Raw genomic sequence first — 21,113 nt, forward strand, 5'->3', positions numbered from 1 at the left:
TAGGGAGTGTGGGGGAGCCACAGCCCCGTCCTCCAGGGTATGAAGCAGGTATGGAGGAGATCAAAACTCCAGACATCCAGAGGCCCCCAGAACACAAGAGACCAAGGAAGACCAACAGAGGGGCAGCCTTTCTCCTGAGATTCCTTCCAAAAATTCTGTACACGGCAGTGTTTACCTGAAGAATAAACTGGACTGGAGTCACAATTCAAATGCTTTCTACAGGAAAGCGCAGAGCAGGCTGTACCTGCTGCAGAGGCTCAGGTCTTGTGGAAAGACTCTGAAGTTGCATTATTGCACAGCACAACAATCAGAAAATATGCCTGCAATGTTAATGCCTTATTATAGTGTTTTCAGTAGGAGAAACTTTTTGTCACTAATCCAAGTGACTTCTTCAGTATCAGCTGACTGCCCAACCTTATAAACAGTACATCTGAATGAACAATGGGCTGTGAGGTTAGTTTCTTGATGATTAGTGTAGAGGATGGAAATCAGCCAGGACGACTCATGAAACGTGGGCCGACATCTTGTTGAATATAGGTGTGTAAATCCAAAAATGTGCAGCAGGTCAATTGATCACAGCCTGTACAATAAGAAAATCTACGTAAGGTCTTTATAGAAATTATTTTGAGTTATTAGTCTTTTCCCCAACTGTTTTTAGGGACCTCTACCCCCCACTGAATCCCACTTTAACCTCTCTCTACACATTTTCCTGTTTAGAGGCAAACACACCCTATACAATGTAGGCAACAGAAAACAGATTTTGTTTTCCTTCTTGGTCTCTGCTCATGTTCTACTTACGTGATTAACTTTTCACTGACATAAAGTTGGTATTTCCATCTACTAATATTATTTTATTATTACACTGATATAGCACAAAATCCAGCTAGCTTTGCATAAAAATATGTGGTAGAAATATTCTTCAGTGAGATACTTTTACTTTTTGGCAAGAGTCTGTACATTTTCACTTTCTCTTGAATAAAGAAATTTAATCTGTACTTCAACTTTCCCTAGAGTATTTTTCAACACCATTATCTGGACTTCTACTTAAGCACACAAATATCTGTACTTTTGCCACCTCTGGTCAAATTGTAGTGTTACAAGTCCTTGGATCAGAGACATTAATCTTTGTCAGTTGTACCATGAGGTTTAATTATTCAGTGACTTAATCAGGACTGTCTTACAATGATTTCTGAATAAACTAGGCTAGTCTATTATTGAACAAAGGGAAATTAAGTCATAATTTCAATTTCCTCAGCTCTGTTCACAAAGAAGCATTTGTATTTTGCAAAATATCAGCCGTTTTAAAGACAGGGGAACAAAAGTGTATAACACAAATGTTTTTCAGTGACAGTAGGCAGATACTTCTTGTTGTATCAAATCTTAACACAGTGCAAACTCTATGGAAACTGGTAAAATGGTGGTTTCTTCATGTGGCACAGCTCAGTACTCATTGGCAGTGTTGGGACTAACGCGTTATTAAGTAACGCGTTACAGTAACTACGTTATTATTGTGGTAAAGAGCACGGTAACTAGTTATTATGCCAAAATCAGGAACGCGTTAGTCGTTACTGGGATTTAGATAGGGTCGTTACTCGTTACTTCGTGTGGTGGCTATCGCGGAGCTTCCACAGATTCAGCAACATTAGCAAGTGGTGGAGGCCAGCAGGTGGATGAAGGAAAGGGGACGCAGAAGGAAAAGAGACCCGAGGCGGCCGCCGGTCCAAGTGTGAACTGAACTTCAGGTAAGAAGTTATGACCTGCAGTCTATCTGGGTCAGATATGAACCAAGTTTAGGTGGAGTTTATTTTCGTTATTCTGACTTTTTCCGTACTGCGTGCTAGCTAGCATGACGAAGTTTCTATACAGCTGGGTGGTGCTATGAAGTTAATGATGCTGAACTTTATTTTGTTCATAAGTTATTAGAGTCCGTCCCGTCTGGTATTCAGAGAAAATATTACGCGTTTCTTATTGAGGTGAAAAGGAACAGTTTGTCCCGTAATTCAGCTACAATGAAAAAGGCACAAAGCTGGAGTTATTCTGTGTCTTTGCTGCACAGCTGCCTCTTCTTCTCTCATTCTCCCCCTCCCTCTCCTGTTTCTACTTCAATCATGAAAACTGATCAATGATCAGCTGATTGGGTCTCTTGTTTGTTTATCTCCCACTTTGCGCCAAAAGAGGAAACCAGCGGATGTCGTGCTAAACAACAGCAGCACGTTTAAGCTTGATCAGCTGTTGTTAGTAGAAAGTAATATTAAATAAATTCTATCAGCTGATGTTTGCTGGAGCCACAGCTGTAAACCTGCTGGTCATGATATCGGTTTGTATATGTGGTGAGATGGAAACATGAAGGTGAAACCAGGAGATGTCCTTACTGAATCATCAGAGCTGAACAGGTGATGGAGAAACAGGTTTACCTTTTAGGTGACATAAATGAGTTGAAGGGAAGTTATGAACTGTTTCTGAGAGACAAATAACACCAGGATCCTTTTTTATGTAGCTGACAGCTGGTAACTGTGCAGGGGCGGGTCTAGCAAAGTTTTGCCAGGGGGGCCAGGTAGGGCATTAACAGGGAGATGTGGGCACAAAGAAATACTTTTCTTTCTTATTCTCATTTAAAATGTCTCGCTTTTAATAAATAATTATCTGAATCTTACAACAAACGATTGATTGATTGATGCATATATACCATCAGAACAGTGTACATCACTGTCACAACAGCGTTTGTTTTCATTCAAAGGCTTTATGATTTTTCCTATAATGGTGGGCCAGTCTCTAGTCAAAATGCCCGGGCCAATTTTTTGTCCCAGTCCAGCCATGTATGCAGCTCATCTGCAGTCTGGTGTTGCCTACATCTTCCTATTCGGAAGGCAGAATTTCCGAGTTCTGAGTACAATCGAAAGCACCACGACTGCAGTTTTTGTGTTGGATGTAAAAGGCACACATGACGCTGTGACGTAGGCTAGAATCATGGCAGCAGTCAATGACGGTCCAGGCGTGGGATTTCTCTCGTGGAAATATGCACATTATTTTTTCCTTTCTATTGGTAGGTGGCACAGTGCACTGTGGCAAGTAAGCAAGCTAGAAGACTGGCAAAGTTATGGAAGCAAGAGAATTCTGAGTAAAACCAAAGTTACTTTCCCTAGTAACTCGTTACTTTGAAAGTAACGAGTAACTTGAAGTAACTGACTTACTTTTGAGAGAAGTAACTAGTAATGTAACTAAGTTACTATTTTAAAGTAACTTACCCAACACTGCTCATTGGGCAAAAAACCAAAAACAAAACTGTGATATTTCCAGTTTCTGTAGGGTCTAAAAAGCTTCCATTATTATTTCTTTCAACATTTCTGTATTGCTTCACAGTGTTAGCTAATAACAAATTATACAGTGAGTGCAGAATTATTAGGCAAGTTGTATTTTTGAGGAATAATTTTATTATTGAACAACAACCATGTTCTGTATGAACCCAAAAAACTCATTAATATCAAAGCTGAATGTTTTTGGAAGTAGTTTTTAGTTTGTTTTTAGTTTTAGCTATTTTAGGGGGATATCTGTGTGTGCAGGTGACTATTACTGTGCATAATTATTAGGCAACTTAACAAAAAACAAATATATACCCATTTCAATTATTTATTTTTACCAGTGAAACCAATATAACATCTCCACATTCACAAATATACATTTCTGACATTCAAAAACAAATCAGCGACCAATATAGCCACCTTTCTTTGCAAGGACACTCAAAAGCCTGCCATCCATGGATTCTGTCAGTGTTTTGATCTGTTCACCATCAACATTGCGTGCAGCAGCAACCACAGCCTCCCAGACACTGTTCAGACAGGTGTACTGTTTTCCCTCCTTGTAAATCTCACATTTGATGATGGACCACAGGTTCTCAATGGGGTCCAGATCAGGTGAACAAGGAGGCCATGTCATTAGTTTTTCTTCTTTTATACCCTTTCTTGCCAGCCACGCTGTGGAGTACTTGGACACGTGTGATGGAGCATTGTCCTGCATGAAAATCATGTTTTTCTTGAAGGATGCAGACTTCTTCCTGTACCACTGCTTGAAGAAGGTGTCTTCCAGAAACTGGCAGTAGGACTGGGAGTTGAGCTTGACTCCATCCTCAACCCGAAAAGGCACCACAAGCTCATCTTTGATGATACCAGCCCAAACCAGTACTCCACCTCCACCTTGCTAGCGTCTGAGTCGCACTGGAGCTCTCTGCCCTTTACCAATCCAGCCACGGGCCCATCCATCTGGCCCATCAAGACTCACTCTCATTTCATCAGTCCATAAAACCTTAGAAAAACCAGTCTTGAGATATTTCTTGGCCCAGTCTTGACGTTTCAGCTTGTGTGTCTTGTTCAGTGGTGGTCGTCTTTCAGCCTTTCTTACCTTGGCCATGTCTCTGAGTATTGCACACCTTGTGCTTTTGGGCACTCCAGTGATGTTGCAGCTCTGAAATATGCCCAAACTGGTGGCAAGTGGCATCTTGGCAGCTGCACGCTTGACTTTTCTCAGTTCATGGGCAGTTATTTTGCGCCTTGGTTTTTCCACACGCTTCTTGCGACCCTGTTGACTATTTTGAATGAAACGCTTGATTGTTCGATGATCACGCTTCAGAAGCTTTGCAATTTTGAGACTGCTGCATCCCTCTGCAAGATATCTCACTATTTTTGACTTTTCTGAGCCTGTCAAGTCCTTCTTTTGACCCATTTTGCCAAAGGAAAGGACGTTGCCTAATAATTATGCACACCTGATATAGGGTGTTGATGTCATTAGACCACACCCCTTCTCATTACAGAGATGCACATCACCTAATATGCTTAATTGGTAGTAGGCTTTCGAGCCTATACAGCTTGGAGTAAGACAACATGCATGAAGAGGATGATGTGGACAAAATACTCATTTGCCTAATAATTCTGCACTCCCTGTATATCATACTGTTCTGTTTGTTTGCTGTGGAGTTAACTGAAACCAGTGTTAACTAGATTATCTTTAACATGTTTCCGAGTAGTCCTCAGCAGATGATATGAGAACCACATTTTAAACAAATAATACCCTTAACCTATAAATCAAAAGTAAAAGTAATCTAAAAGCAGAAACATGATGAACAGGTTTTTAATTATAGGGGAATTTGACAGAGAGATGCTTCATGGGTGTGACTGAGAGGCAGTAAAAGCAACAACAAAGCAAACAGAAGCAGAAAGGTGTACTTCATGCCAAACTCTTAACCTGCTTTCTCACAAATGACACGGACAGCACGGAAAAGTCAATTTCCACACATTGGAGCTTTAACACTTTTGTAGTGAGGATCACAAGTCACAAGTAGTGAACAGATTAAGGAGGAAAATAAACACTGCAACACAAAACCAGGAAAAATCAACCTCAGCAAAAAGTTCTCGTCTATAAATTATATGCTTTTCCTCTTTGTGTATTCAGCATGAAGTTTTTGCTGTTGCTGCTTTTCTGCCACATTTCATCTTCAGGTAAGACCTTTTAAATATTTTACTTTTTTCTTTTGCATTAAAAGCAGTGTCCTGCAGTTTCCTATGGTTTATGATACCCTGAGTGTGGACACTTTATTAAGTACACTTTGACAATGATAGTTTGGACTGATTCAACACTATTCAAGAAAAGATCCATTATTGGATTGAGATCTGGTGATTTTGGAGGCCATTTGAGTTTAGTGAACTCATTGTAATCTTGAAGAAATAAGTTTGATGGGATTTGACCTTTGTGACATAATGTTTTAGCCTGCTGGAAGCGCCCTTCAGAAGATGGGAACATGGTCCACATATCCATAAAGGGATAGACATGGTCTCCAACAATTCTCAGATGGGCTGTGGAGTTGAGTTGTTATTAAGATACTCAAGTTCCGTGATAAAATATCCCCGTTACCATTTCACCATTACCACAGTCTGAACTGTTGATACAAGGCAGGATACATCAATGCTTTTGTCAGGGTTTCTGGGTCTTTGACCCAGTATTCTTAGTTCATGTTCACTGTTTATATTCTGTCTGCTTCACCTCCTGTTTTATTGTGTTAGCCTTGGTCCATGTGCATTATGTTCCGTCCTCTTCCCATTATCATTAGTTCATTATGTTCAGCTGTGTACTCACCGGTCTCTCATTATCATCATTATCACCAGTCTGTGTATTTAAGCCCTCTGTTCTACCCATTCAATGTCGGGTCATTAATGATGTATGTCTGATGTCAATGTCGTCTGTATGTCCAGTCAGTCAGTCAGTCAGTCAGTCAGTCAGTCAGTCCTTTGTTCATTCGGTCAGCCAGCCATTTCCTCCCTCTGTACCGTTTGCTCACTCCTTCGGCAATAAACATCCACCTTCACCTACCTGCCTGTGAGTCCAGCGTTTGGGTCCTCCTTCTCTCATCCACGACACTACCCTTGACAGCTTTCATGTTCTCTATGCCAAATTCTGACTCTATCATCTGCATTTTGCATCACAAATCGAGACGTATTGGATCAGGCAATCTTTTTCCAATCTTCCGCTGCCAATTTTTGTGAATCCATGTAATCTATTGCCTCAGTTTCCTGTTCTTAGCTGAAATGAGTGGCAGCAAGTGTGTCCCATCTGCTTCAAGTTTTGATGTGATGTTTGTTCAAAAATGCTTTTTTACATGTATTGGTTTTAACAAGTTTTTCTTTGGGTTACTGTTGTTTTTATCAGTTCAAAGCATTATGCTGTTTTCCTTTGACCTCTGACATCAGCAACTTTTTTTCACCCAGAGAAATGCCGGTCACTTGATATTTTCTTTTTTGGACCATTCTTTGTAAACTCTAGAGACAAATTTGTGATACTTAGTAAGAACTGTAAAGGTTCATGTATTTTTCTTTTTTAACCCTTCTCTTAAGTGTTTTAAGAGAAGACATTAGAAGTTGATTTTGTATTTCAAATTTTCTGAAATCTTGTGTTTATGTATGCAAATTCATCTTTATGCAAGTATGCATTAATGTTCCTATTTTAAAGCTTGTTTTCTTGGCAGTGTAATAATAAACACTGGAAATTACATATTTAGAAACAAACACACAGGCAAATTGTATTTACAGTTAAAATGTTGACCTAAAATGTTACCATACCATGTTTTTTGACATAAGGATTTTTACATCAGTTATATAATGGCATTTGCTACAATTTTACCCATTTACTGGATTTTGTTTAACTATGGTATCTAAATAGAATATTATCTCATCAATTTCCATACGTAACCAGTGGAAACAATATGTCTGTTGGGTGTTTAATTATCTGAAGACTTGTTATTAGATGCTTCTAGTGTCTCATTCTGATATTCTGTTCTGTACAGTAAAACACTCCATGACTATTTTTTTCACTGCATCTTCTGGAGTCCCAAACTTCCCGGAGGTTGTGGCTGTTATGCTGAATGATGATGTAGAGGTCGGTTACTGTGACAGCAAACTCAAAACAGCTATACCCAAACAGGACTGGATGGAAACATTAAGAGATGAGGATCCAAAGTACTGGAAGCTGTACACAGGGGAGTGCACAGTGCATCAGCAACTATTTAAAGAAGAATTTCATGTTGTGAAAAAGCGCTTAAACCAAACGGGAGGTTTGTGCATTGAAGTTTGTTGATTTGGTTTTGTTCCACTAAAATAGATTACTCAGTGTATACATTGCATATCCCTGCTGTAGCTGTCTGAAGTGGAATTAATTTAACAAAAATGTATACCATGATATATTTTATGGAGTACCAGAAGATTCATGCATATTAAAATAGCAAAAAGGATCGTGCTTCAGTAATGGAATGTGAAATAATATACACATAATATACACTTTAGTAAATTCATGTTGCACAATGTGAGGTGCACATTTAAGCAGCATTATTCATTATTGAAGAATGAGATAAATGCCTTTGCTTTAGGTTTTTCAAATTAATACCTGAGTGTTTCTTAGTTTTACACTAGTCAGTTTGTCAGTTTAATCGTTTTCCTTATGTAGTCAAGAAAGAAATTAGTGGCCAGGAACATTACTAGTAACAACTCATCATATTAAACAGGTGCACAAAAATAAAACCATAGATGCATATATTATCCTTAATGCTGAGAAATGAAACAGGGACAAGGTATTGAACAGGTTTACTGAAATTTATTTGTATACATATATATATATATATATATATATATATATATATATATATATATATATATATATATATATATATATATATATATATATATATATATATATACATACATACAGTGGGGCAAAAAAGTATTTAGTCAGCCACCGATTGTGCAAGTTCCCCCGCCTAAAATGATGACAGAGGTCAGTAATTTGCACCAGAGGTACACTTCAACTGTGAGAGACAGAATGTGAAAAAAAAAATCCATGAATTCACATGGTAGGATTTGTAAAGAATTTATTCGTAAATCAGGGTGGAAAATAAGTATTTGGTCAATAACAAAAATACAACTCAATACTTTGTAACATAACCTTTGTTGGCAATAACAGAGGTCAAATGTTTACTATAGGTCGTTACCAGGTTTGCACACACAGTAGCTGGTATTTTGGCCCATTCCTCCATGCAGATCTTCTCGAGAGCAGTGATGTTTTGGGGCTGTCGCCGAGCAACACGGACTTTCAACTCCCGCCACAGATTTTCTATGGGGTTGAGGTCTGGAGACTGGCTAGGCCACTCCAGGACTTTCAAATGCTTCTTACGGAGCCACTCCTTTGTTGCCCGGGCGGTGTGTTTTGGATCATTGTCATGTTGGAAGACCCAGCCTCGTCTCATCTTCAAAGTTCTCACTGATGGAAGGAGGTTTTGGCTCAAAATCTCACGATACATGGCCCCATTCATTCTGTCCTTAACACGGATCAGTCGTCCTGTCCCCTTGGCAGAAAAACAGCCCCATAGCATGATGTTTCCACCCCCGTGCTTCACAGTAGGTATGGTGTTCTTGGGATGCAACTCAGTATTCTTCTTCCTCCAAACACGACGAGTTGAGTTTATACCAAAAAGTTCTACTTTGGTTTCATCTGACCACATGACATTCTCCCAGTCCTCTGCTGTATCATCCATGTGCTCTCTGGCAAACTTCAGACGGGCCTGGACATGCACTGGCTTCAGCAGCGGAACACGTCTGGCACTGCGGGATTTGATTCCCTGCCGTTGTAGTGTGTTACTGATGGTGACCTTTGTTACTTTGGTCCCAGCTCTCTGCAGGTCATTCACCAGGTCCCCCCGTGTGGTTCTGGGATCTTTGCTCACCGTTCTCATGATCATTTTGACCCCGCGGGATGAGATCTTGCGTGGAGCCCCAGATCGAGGGAGATTATCAGTGGTCTTGTATGTCTTCCATTTTCTGATGATTGCTCCCACAGTTGATTTTTTCACACCAAGCTGCTTGCCTATTGTAGATTCACTCTTCCCAGTCTGGTGCAGGTCTACAATACTTTTCCTGGTGTCCTTCGAAAGCTCTTTGGTCTTGGCCATGGCGGAGTTTGGAGTCTGACTGTTTGAGGCTGTGGACAGGTGTCTTTTATACAGATGATGAGTTCAAACAGGTGCCATTCATACAGGTAACGAGTGGGGGACAGAAAAGCTTCTTACAGAAGACGTTACAGGTCTGTGAGAGCCAGAGATTTTCCTTGTTTGAGGTGACCAAATACTTATTTTCCACCCTAATTTACGAATAAATCCTTTACAAATCCTACCATGTGAATTCATGGATTTTTTCTTCACATTCTGTCTCTCACAGTTGAAGTGTACCTCTGGTGCAAATTACTGACCTCTGTCATCATTTTAAGTGGGGGAACTTGCACAATCGGTGGCTGACTAAATACTTTTTTGCCCCACTGTATATATATATATATTAGGGGTGCAACAATACACAAAATTCACGGTTCGGTTCGGTTCGATACTTTGGTGTCACAGTTCGATATTTTTTCGATACAAAAAAATGTTCATGCCTTTTTAATTTGTCATTTATTAAAATTATAAATATATATTTTAACTCAAACGTACAGTTTTTAAATTTAATGTTGCTGAAACAACAAAGTCATAAAAAATAAATCTATCTGATCGAGAAATCACTCATCGTTGGAAAAAAGAGTTTATTACAGAGAAATGGCTCTTTCCAAAATAAAAGCTATACTATACGCTTCTTCTGGGCTATACTCTGAGCAGCATATTAAACATATCAGGTCCCCATAAGGAGAATCATGTGCTAACGGCTGTCTAAATGACTCGGGTAAAGTTTGTAGCATGCCTGCTTGTTGTTTTTGTCTGCTTCCACTTGTCTTTGCACTAGGATGATGTGCAGTCATATTCGTTGTGTTCCCACTAGTGCTGTCAGCGTTAATCTTGTTGAAATGACGTTAACGCCACAACACAGCAATGAGCTACCGCGGATCGCCCCGTGAGTGGGGCTGGACGGCCAACACGTTAAAAGAGCTAACTGCGCTAATGCACTAGTTCCCATGTAATTGAGCATTGCATGGCACATCCAACATACTGTTTTACTTTAGTCCATGACACGCTTACCTTCAGGGTCATACTTCACATGAAAACCAAAATAGTTCCAAACAGCAGATCTGAATGAGGGTGGGGGAGGTTCAGTTTGCCATGTTGCAAGGAGAGCTTAACTTCTGCCTCTCTAGCTTGCCCTGCACTCAGTGAATCTGTGTTCGACTACTCCGCCTAGGCTGCACTGTCGAGCGCAGATCCACTGAGCGCTCAACACAGACAGCATCGTTAGAAGGAAAGTTGATAAAATAAATTAAAAATGTTGTATTGTTCGATACATATGCGTACCGAACTGAAAGTACTGTATCGAACAGCTCAATATAGATACGAGTATCGTTGCACCCCTAATATATATGACTTTGGCTTACTGTAGTCTGTGTATCTTTCTTAGCTGTCCACATTTACCAGAGACTGACTTCGTGTGAATGGGATGATGAGACTGACAAAGTCAGTGGTTTTAATCTGTATGGCTATGATGGAGAAGACTTCCTAACGTTTAACATGGAGACACAAACATGGATTGCCCCCAAACCACAGGCTGTCATTATAAAACATTTATGGGACAATGACAGTGCTCGAAATATCTTTTTTACAAATTACATCAACCAAGTTTGTGTTTATACACTAAAGACCAATCTGAAATATGGCATGAGCTTTCTGCTGAGAACAGGTAAATTAAAAACTTGATGTAGTTTCATGATTTATCATATATATATATATATATATTAGGGGTGCAACGATACACAAAATTCACGGTTCGGTTCGGTTCGATACTTTGGTGTCACGGTTCGATATTTTTTCGATACAAAAAAAATGTTCATGCCTTTTTAATTTGTCATTTATTAAAATTATAAATATATATTTTAACTCAAAAGTACAGTTTTTAAATTTAACCCTAACCCTTGTGCGTGTTTTTTATTTTGACAGCGAATGCGCACCACTTATGTGCACCCCTGGTTATTTAGCTCGTCATATTGCAGCCACAGAAATTATTTTGTCCATGAAACCATAAAGCTGCACTTTCTTTTTGCCTTATAGTCTGATTTGTCATAACTTCTCCGTTTTGTGGTAAGCTTTTCTTTGGCTGTCACTTCTTCACCCTGACCTGTCTTATTTGGCTCAGCAGAACTAAAATAATATAAAATATATATCATATATCCTGCTGCTTTTACACACGCACTCACATAAGCTCAGCGATTCTCTGTGCGATCAACCTCTCACATGTTCAAGCTTGCTGCGGGAGATTTCACTTGTCATGTTTGCATAGTAAGCCAACGATTAATAAGACAATGTCAGAGGAATTGGTGCACAAATTATCATCACTCACAGATCAGTGCTGTCGCTCTCTATACACAGTTCGCACGATTGCAAAGTGAAAGCAAAAAAACAAGCGCAAATTCAAACGCGATTTCAATATGTCACATATTGACAGTGGCTCACCGATGCCAATGACATAATTACCCAGCTACATTTCTGAAAGAATGCAAAAGCATTGACATATATTTTTCCTTTCTACAATAGCCCGACGGGCAGGGCAGAGATAGATTTTGGTAGCCCGACTGAGAAAATCGCTAGCCCCGGGACGTCGGGCTAGCGATATTGCGAGCCCTGTATCTGATTGAGGAATCACTCATCTTTGGAAAAGAGAGTTTATTACAGAGAAATGGCTCTTTCCAAAATAAAAGCTATACTATCCGCTTCTTCTGGGCTATATTCTCAGCAGCATATTAAACATATCAGGTCTCCATAAGGAGAATCATGTGCTAACAGCTGTCTAAATGACTCGGCTAAAGTTTGTAGCATGCGTGCTTGTTGTTTTTGTCTGCTTCCACTTGTCTTTGCACTAGGATGATGTCGGCGTAAATGTGCAGTCATATTCGTTGTGTTCCCACTAGTGCTTTCAAGTTAATCTCGTTGAAATGACCTTAACGCCACAACACGGCAAATCTCCGTTAACGAGCTACCGCCGATCGCCCCGTGCATGGGGCTAGACGGCCAACACGTTAACGAGCTAACTGCGCTAATGCACTAGTTCCCATGTAATTGAGCATTGCATGGCACATCCAACATACTGTTTTACTTTAGTCCATGACTCGCTTACCTTCAGGGTCATACGTCACATGAAAACCAAAATAATTCCAAACGCCAGATCTGAATGAGGGTGGGGAGGTCCATGTTGCAAGGAGAGCTTAACTTCTGTCTCGCTAGCTTGCCCTGCGCTCTTCCTTCTGACGCTGCTGTCTGTGTTGAGCGCTCAGTGAATCTGTGTTCGACTACCCCGCCTAGGCTGCACTCTCGAGCCTAGGCGGAGTAGTCGAACGCAGATTCACTGAGCGCTCAACACAGACAGCATCGTCAGAAGGAAAGTTGATAAAATAAATTACAAATTTTGTATTGTTCGATACATATGCGTACCGAACCGAAAGCACTGTATCGAACGGTTCAATATCGATACGAATATCGTTGCACCCCTAATATATATATATATATATATATATATATATATATATATATATATATATATATATATATAGCCTGCATTAAAATAATCATGAAGCCTATGCTTCCAATTAACTGTTAATTGATCAAATTTTCTCTTTAGAGCTTCCCTCAGTGTCTCTCCTCCAGAGGACTCCCTCCTCTTCAGTCAACTGCCACGCTACAGGTTTCTACCCCCACGGGGCCATGATGTTCTGGAGAAGGAATGGAGAAGAGATTCATGAAGGTGTGAATCATGGAGAAATCCTGCCAAACCATGACGGCACTTTCCAGATGAGTGTTGACTTGGACCTTTCAACAGTGACACCTGAGGAATTCGGGAATTATGACTGTGTGTTTCAGCTTTCTGGTGTTAAAAAAGACATCATCACCAAACTGGACAAAGCCATGATCAGGACCAACTGGGGTAAGACTGGAATAGTCTTATAGATATGAGAAAGACATATTCAGTCTTTTGTATTTGCTCTGTAGTTCAAATGTTTTCTACTTTTGTAGAATCTTGAAGTTGTTTCTGACCAGGATATGTCCGTTATTGTGCTCAAAGGAGCTTGCAAAGAAAAGCGTCTGGACTTCTTTAAGTTACTTGAAGACATTTCACCTCTCATCCGAGAAGCTTCCTCAGTTCCAAGGTCAAATGGCGGAGAGTCCCAGATATAAACCCAGTGGGAGTAATTGTGTATCCATTGTGTATCAGTAATCCGTTATTGTGCATTTTACAAAATTATGTTGGACTTTTTTAATTTGTGCAATACCTTCAGAAATATCCTATCTAGTATGATGCTGAAAAACTAGTCCATCCATTTTTTCTTCCAAGCCTTACAGTTGTAAAAAATATCATTGTAATTAATTTATTATCAGGTTGTCCTTAAAACTAATTGGAAAACCTTCAGTGTTAACAAACAAATGGATTACACGACAGTCTTTTCCCGTTTCATTTGTTAGGCTATGCCCTCTCTATTTCTGGTAATTCCATGGAAACCCAAACAAAACACTCAATAAGACTCTAATGCCTGGTTCTCAATCTCACAGCCCATGTCATCCCTACTTGTGGGCCGCATAATGACGTGAAGAAATATTTTTAAAAATAATTATTACAAAAATATGTTAATATGAAGTCAATATGAGCAGTATTAGAGTCATAGCCCTAAAGAATGTAGCCTCATGGGCAGTGTAGTCCAAGCTGCAGGGAGAATGTGTGGGACTCCCCCTCCCGTTATGTGTGTGTGTGTGTGAGGGAGGGAGGGAGGGAGGGAGGGAGAAAAAGGAGAGTCGAAAAGTGTGAGTTGTCCCAGGCCCCAGGACATAATTAGGACAAAGTTTATAATAAAAAACAAAATGCTTTATTATTGTGGCGGGACGTGGTTTGCGATGCCACTGCAGGTGAGATGGACTCACCAGCACGGCATCTACAATCATGCCTTGATGGCTTAAATCCTGTGCTCTTTTTGTGTTATTGTTGTTTTTGGTGGTGATGTGTACGGATGGCAGTGGGAGAGCTGCAGCCGTTGAATGTACTGTTTTAGCAACCGTGTGATTATTATAAGGGTTGTATTGTATTGTAAGGGTGGACAGCTCGCGGGCAGGACCAACTCGGGATGAGCCGGAGGCTGGCGTGCCAGCGGGACCTGCCAAGCTGAAGACGGAGGTCGAGGTGCGCAGGGGTCTTGCAATGCCCGAGGGCGGCCGGTCCGGCCTGTCTTCCAACAAAGGCTGGCACGCTCCGTGGTCCTGTGTGCTGGCTGCCTGCCCAACTGCCAGTGAGCCCCGACTCACTTCCATGCCTGCTGCGCCACCACTGTTTGCCACCTGGGTGGCCACCGGACCAGCTCCGGGGTTGCTACTGGAGACGCGGGGGACCCCTGGAACCACGTCGTCACCGGCGTCACTGGATGCGCGGGCGACCGCCAGAGTGGACACTTCCCCATCGCTGGGCCCTGGCCTGGGGCGCTGATGGTCCAAGCCGATTCACTTGCCTCCTCGCAGAGGGGAGAGTAGGTTCGGCTGAATGCCCCGCAGGCTTCAGAGAGGCGATGGGGGTATATGGTGGGGCGTGGTCTGCGATGCCGCTGCAGGTGAAATGCATTCAACTGCACAGCATCTACAGCTTAAAATCTGTGCTCTGCTTGTGTTGTTGGTGGTGATGTGTATGGCTGGCAGCAGGAGAGCTGCAGCCGCTGAATGTACTGTTACAGCAACCGTGTGATTATTGTATGAATAAATAATGCTGCAAGTCATGTAAATGCCAGCAGCATTAATGGAGCACTTTTTGACATTGCCTGCAGTACCATGGCACAGGCCAAGCAGATCAGGTGGACAACCGCTGCATCAGTGGCGTATACGAAACAGGTCTGGCGGAGCTGCAGTACCAGTGATTCTCCATCGAGGAGAATGGGAGATCCTAGGTAGCTTGCCAGGTAGCCGGTGTAGGCATTGACATGCTTTGGTAGGTTTTTGGGGAAGGAGTTTCTCGGGCAGCTTGGCTGGAAGCCGACGTCAATGGAGACCCTTGAACTGAGCAGGACCAGGCAGAGCACTGACCACAGGTTTGTACCTAGCTGGATCAGATGGTGCAGAGACCTCTGGTGGAGGCTGGACAGGTGGTTGATCAGGTAGTGGTGTGGAGGCTGCAAGTGGTTGAGCAAGTAGCGGGTGGAAGTCACAGAAACATGATAGAGAAACAGTCTTTAAATATTTTGAGGTGAGGTTAACAGTCTCAGTCCTAATTTTTGTAACCTCAGGAAGCTTGAGAAAAACTGTCAGTTTCACTCACCCCAGGCGTCCGCACCAACCGAGTGAACTGTAGACTCCGGTGGTGCTTTTTGAAGTCCTTTTTTTTTGCCTTGGTTAGGGTGGGGATGAACTTTGAAGCCATGTAGAGCTGGTGAAGGAGTGGATTGCTTGGAAAAATGGCTTCCACGACATTTAGCCCTACTGACCTAACTTTGAGGACAGAAGTCTAGGGGCCTTTCTCAATATGCGTACTTGTGCGTTTAACGTTTAAGTTATTTTCAAGCAAGAATGTAGCTGTGTAAACTTCAAATATCTGCTCGATTTATCAAGATATCATATATTTCCAAACGCGCTCCGACGTTTTCGGAGAGGTCTGTGACCCGCCAGCTCCATAGCAGACAGCGAGGTCGAGGATCATTAGCGGCGCATCGTTTTCACCCCCGTGGTCTTTTCGCTACTCAGGTTAAACAAACCCCAAACCCCAGTAGCTGTCTATTGTATTGAGTGTCCACTAAAATAAAAATAAAAGCGTTCTAACATCTCACCTGCTTGTATTTATTAAGGTATGTACATGTACACTATTTTTATTAATAGAGATTTCACTACTGAGGTTAAACATGATATATAAGTAACTTAGATCACTTCTAAATGTTAATGTTTGCTTTATTTCAGTGTTTTATTTGTTCCTGAGTAAACCGGTTTGGCTGTGATTAGAGTTAAGCTTCATAACATATTACTCACAGTTAAATTAAGAGGGGATGGCAGAAAAAACTCCGGACCTGTGACATCATCAAGTACGCTGGTGTTCCAATTGTACAAATCGCGAGTCCGTGCTCGCGTTCTCGGCAAGTCCGTACTCCCGTGCGGTCTCGGCAAGTCCGGCCTCGCCGAGAACGTTGACAGTGAGTTGAGTCTGCTGAGACCATTGTGATTGGTCTGTACCGTCATATCTGCTGCAGACAGCATGGAGTGAAGACAGTGTGGACCTAAATGTGGACTACAGAGACAGAGTAAGATGTTAACAAAAGATGAGCCTTTATTTTGGGTTGCACAACTCGACAAATAAAAGCATGGGAAGAATTTGTTAGAGCTAACAAAACCTAAACTGGGGAAAGCTAAAAACAAAAAACACAAATTGAATAGAAAAAAACCCCGCAAAAACCTGAATCACAAAACTTAGGACCTGGAACCATGAAACTTGAAAACACAAGGGACGCTAAGCAGACACACCAACAACAGACAGAGGAGAACAGATGACTAAATACATGTGGAAAACAAGGGGATGGGAAAAAAGAGGGAAACACGGCATAGGCTAATCAGAAACAATGAGACAGGAAGAAAAACAAAACTGAACATACTACACACAGGATGAGGGACTATCAAAATAAAACAGGAAAAACAGGAATAAAGAAACAAGGATGACTAGATGTAACACAAGGAACACAGCGGAGGCACAGTAACAAAACCTAGATACCTAACTAGATAACTAGATACCATAAAATAAGCAGAGAATAACTAAGGTAGCTAGATATACAAATGACTATACCAAGAAAAAATGCTAATATCAAGGGATATTCCAAAAACAAAAAAAGAAAAAGAAAAAAGAAACATGCTTGGTTCCCCAGACCCAGGATCATGACACCAACAGATGATCAAATAATCTCAGACCTTCCATCCATACTTTGTGAGTCTCTGTTCCTTCAATATTCACGCTGTTAATGTGGTTTGCAGTTTGTCAATCATGTTCACAAAATCTTTCTTTGGTTTTCAAATAGTGCCTATAATCTGCTATAGAACAAAAACAAAAAGCAATTGGTTGAAAAGAGGGTTAATGTGTGAGTCATGTCTTAAGGTACACTATCGAACCCTTTTTTCTATGAGGAGTCAATCATTACAATTCTTTGTTTCCTTTTTTTATTTGTTTGTTTTGTTTTGAACAGAGAAGCCCTTTGACACAACCAATTCCATCATCTCTGCTGTGGCTCCTCTTGCTGCCACCCTCATAGTGGCTGCTGCTTTCATTTGCAAAAAGAAGAAAGGTAAGATGAAAAAAACACCTATTCTCTTCTCATCTTCTCTACTTAAATTTGATGCTTGGAAAATTCAGCATTTCTCTGAAATGTAATAAATAAGGGAAATATTTTTTTTCCTCTTGTTTCAGCTGAATGCCCTCCCTGTCGTGAGTAAAACCTATTCATGTTTTTACTATAATGAATAGCAGATTAAGAGTGAAAAGTCCTCCTTTGTGAATAAGCAAAATGTCCATGCCCATGATTTCAAATAATAAGGACACTGTATCCATAAGTAATACCTGTAAACCAAACATTCAGATTTTGGACTACATCAGAAATCTCCTGCCCCTAATCCCTGTATATCACTGCAGTTTGACACATTTCAGATGACTCTTGCTGTAAACTGACAGAGTGGGGGGTGAGCACAGATGGCTTACATACCTGCTGTGCACAAACATTAAAAGTCCACTTACTTTCCATTGTATTTTGCCAAGTAAAACACAAAATACAAAAGTAAGGAAATACTAAGAGTAATGACAGACGTGACTAAGAGTTAAATGGTAATAAAAACATAATTATACCAGCTGTTTATTAAAGAAAATTATGCAGCGTACGTAAACTCAGTTTGTTTTTTCTTACAGCTCCTGACAACATCTCTGAACTCTCTGAGAAACTGAATCCAGAAGCCTGATAAACACTCTGCACACAGTAAATTACCTTAGAAGAGCAATAGGTTAGGTTGTGATATCAACTAAAAAACTTTCTTAAAATTCAATGGTCAATGGTCAATGGTAACTTTCTTGAACTTTCTTAAAATTCTTGAATATTTCTCCATTATATTTAAGAGTTACTGTAAAGTCTGCACTTCTGTATATATGTATAAGTATGTTGTGGGTAACTGTCTTACATTAATTTTTTGTTACATCTTGACATTGAAATTCTGTAGTATCATGCATACAAAATGGCCTGTATTGTATATGTCTGTGAAGGTTCTCAGTCATCCAGGTCATCGTAGTCAAAGGAGCTTGCAAAGAAAAGCATCTGGACTTCTTTAAGTTACTTGAAGACGTTTCACCTCTCATCCGAGAAGCTTCTTCAGTTCTAAGGTCAAATGGTGGAGAGTCCCAGATATAAGCCTAGTGGGAGTATCCCCCCACAGAGGGATAGCGCTTTACTTAGTCCCTAAGGACCCCAAAGCGATTTACACTACATTCTGTCATCCACCCATTCACACACACATTCACACACTGGTGATGGCAAGCTACATTGTAGCCACAGGCACCCTGGGCCCACTGACAGAGGCGAGGCTGCTGGACACTGGCGCCACCGGGCCCTCTGACCATGTACAAAAGTGCCAGAATTTAAAGAAACAACTTGTTTTACTATAATTAGTAGTGTATGAGAAAAAAAAGAAATGTGTTACATGAAATATAAACCAATGAGCTTGTGGTAGGACTTGACCTTCACAGCTAAAGAAGTGCAGGAGACAGATGCTAGCCAGTGTAGCGAGTGATTTATTCACCATCTTGTGACCAAACAATATTTACAAAAAAATAAAAAAACTCAACTCCATAATTAACTCAGTTCAAATAAACATAACTGAACTTAAATTAATGGAAATTAAGGTCAAAATGCACACAGCTACACTGACCTGATCCTTTTTCTGAACCCATCTGAATTCATCTGCTTAAATAGACCATTCACCCCAGGACTATTCCATTAGGTAGGTAGGATGAACATTAACATACTCCAACCTATCCTACTACCCTTTACTAGCAAAAAAAAAAATCTCTACGGTATATTCAATACATATTGCACCAATAAATCCATATCTGTATAAACACAGTCTACAATCAGCTTTATTAAATTACCAAGATTCTCCCTCCTTCTTCACCTGGTCTCTTCTTGTGACCTCAGATTAACCAGGAAGCTATAAATAAAGGAAGTAAAACTATATTTTCTCCTTTTGTTCCTGGAACACAGGTAGGTAAGGTGAGTTCAGACTAAACCAATTAACAGTTGAAATAAATAACATGTTAACTTAACAAACTTTGATTTAAACCAAGATGTTATGTTAATAATCTATAAAAGAGCAAAACATAAACAAACCTGGGATAGTAGGTTTGCCTATTGCAGACTATATATGAAATATGGTTAAATCAAAACAAGAATGTTAACTAAGAATATGGACAAATGGTGTTCTCACCTAGTGATGGCCAAATTAAGCTTTCTGAAGCGTTGAAGCTTGTATTGAAAAACGGTTCATTTCTCGAAGCTTTTCAACACAGTCTTCTCTGGTGACATCTGGTGGCCAAAAATATGAAGAGCAACTTGAATCTACAAAATGAAATGGACTGCTTCATTATGATTGCCCACTCTACAGAGTGGAATTCTGTTTCATATTGGGCCACCGTTGTGTTGCTTTGACCATGTATTGGTTATTTGGGTTTTGTTTTTTGTTTTTTTTGTTTTGTTTTGTTTTTTGGGGGGGGGGGCTGAAAAAAAATGTTATGTTTAATAAATAATTTTGATCAATAATCTTTCCTTGTTTAAATATGCGCCATGGTGTGGTCTTTCTTTACTTGTGACTTCTTGATCTTGGTAAATAAAATAACTGAAAAATACATATAATAATATACAGCACACCAAGCATTTCACTACATATCGTACTGTGTATGACTGTGTACGTGACAAATAAAATTTGAATTTGAATTTGAATTATGGAGTATGCTTTTGCTGTGAGATCCTGCCTCCATGTACTTAGGAAATTAATCACTGGACAGCTGGACAGGTATGTTTATAAATATCATTATATTAGGCGAAATTTCTTATACATATTTCTGACCTAAGGGTTGGATTTATTGTGAATTGGAAAGGGAAAATGCTTATAAACAGGGCTGGGTGTCATCACTGATTCTAGAATCGATTCGATCCACGATTTGATTCAATTTGAATCGGGGAAATTTTGCCTCAGGCAGTCCAAAATATTATAATTCTGATCACTTATCAGTACATATCCATATTTTTATATCTATAAAAATAAAGCTGAGACTTCATCACAGGTGTAAACATCACAGCAGATTCCTTTGTGTCAAAGTAACTCAGAATAAAATACAGAAAAACATGAAGGCAATTTTCCTGGCCTGGCTTATGTGAGTACAAGAAAACAATGATTAGAGTACAATGTCCTGAAGTTTGCTTAGATGAGAGGGTCCAGCTCTAGATCACAGGAATAGGAAAGGATTTGTGAATGTCTGTGTGTTTTAGGTTGGTTTAGCTATAGGCCTGAGTCTCTGTGTAATTGTGTAGAGGGAGAGGCACTGGGGGTCTGCCTGTCATAAAAGAAAATAGGAAGCCAC

At 40.3% G+C, this 21,113-nt stretch overlaps 2 protein-coding genes across 3 annotated transcripts in view; one reads left to right on the forward strand and one right to left on the reverse strand.

Moving 5' to 3' along the window:
• Positions 1-21,113, reverse strand: part of LOC146548697 (major histocompatibility complex class I-related protein 1-like) — a 235,562-nt gene that overhangs the window by 155,622 nt on the left and 58,827 nt on the right. The window lies entirely within an intron of this gene.
• On the forward strand, positions 5,227-19,635 carry LOC146548704 (major histocompatibility complex class I-related protein 1-like). Of its 2 annotated transcripts, XM_085263077.1 has the most exons (7): positions 5,227-5,489; positions 7,328-7,594; positions 10,905-11,183; positions 13,116-13,418; positions 17,683-17,781; positions 17,904-17,921; positions 18,396-19,635. In XM_085263077.1, the coding sequence occupies exons 1-7, from the start codon at positions 5,444-5,446 to the stop codon at positions 18,443-18,445; spliced, it is 1,062 nt and encodes a 353-aa protein (XP_085119203.1). In that variant the 5' UTR covers positions 5,227-5,443; the 3' UTR covers positions 18,446-19,635. The 2 variants fall into 2 exon arrangements, with proteins under 2 accessions (XP_085119203.1, XP_085119204.1); XM_085263078.1 differs by lacking the exon at positions 10,905-11,183.

The sequence above is a fragment of the Mchenga conophoros genome, linkage group LG22 (assembly GCF_057382185.1).
Source record: "Mchenga conophoros isolate Kocher_MC1m ecotype Shallow Benthic linkage group LG22, M_conophoros_male_GT1.1, whole genome shotgun sequence".
Lineage (NCBI taxonomy): Eukaryota > Metazoa > Chordata > Actinopteri > Cichliformes > Cichlidae > Mchenga > Mchenga conophoros.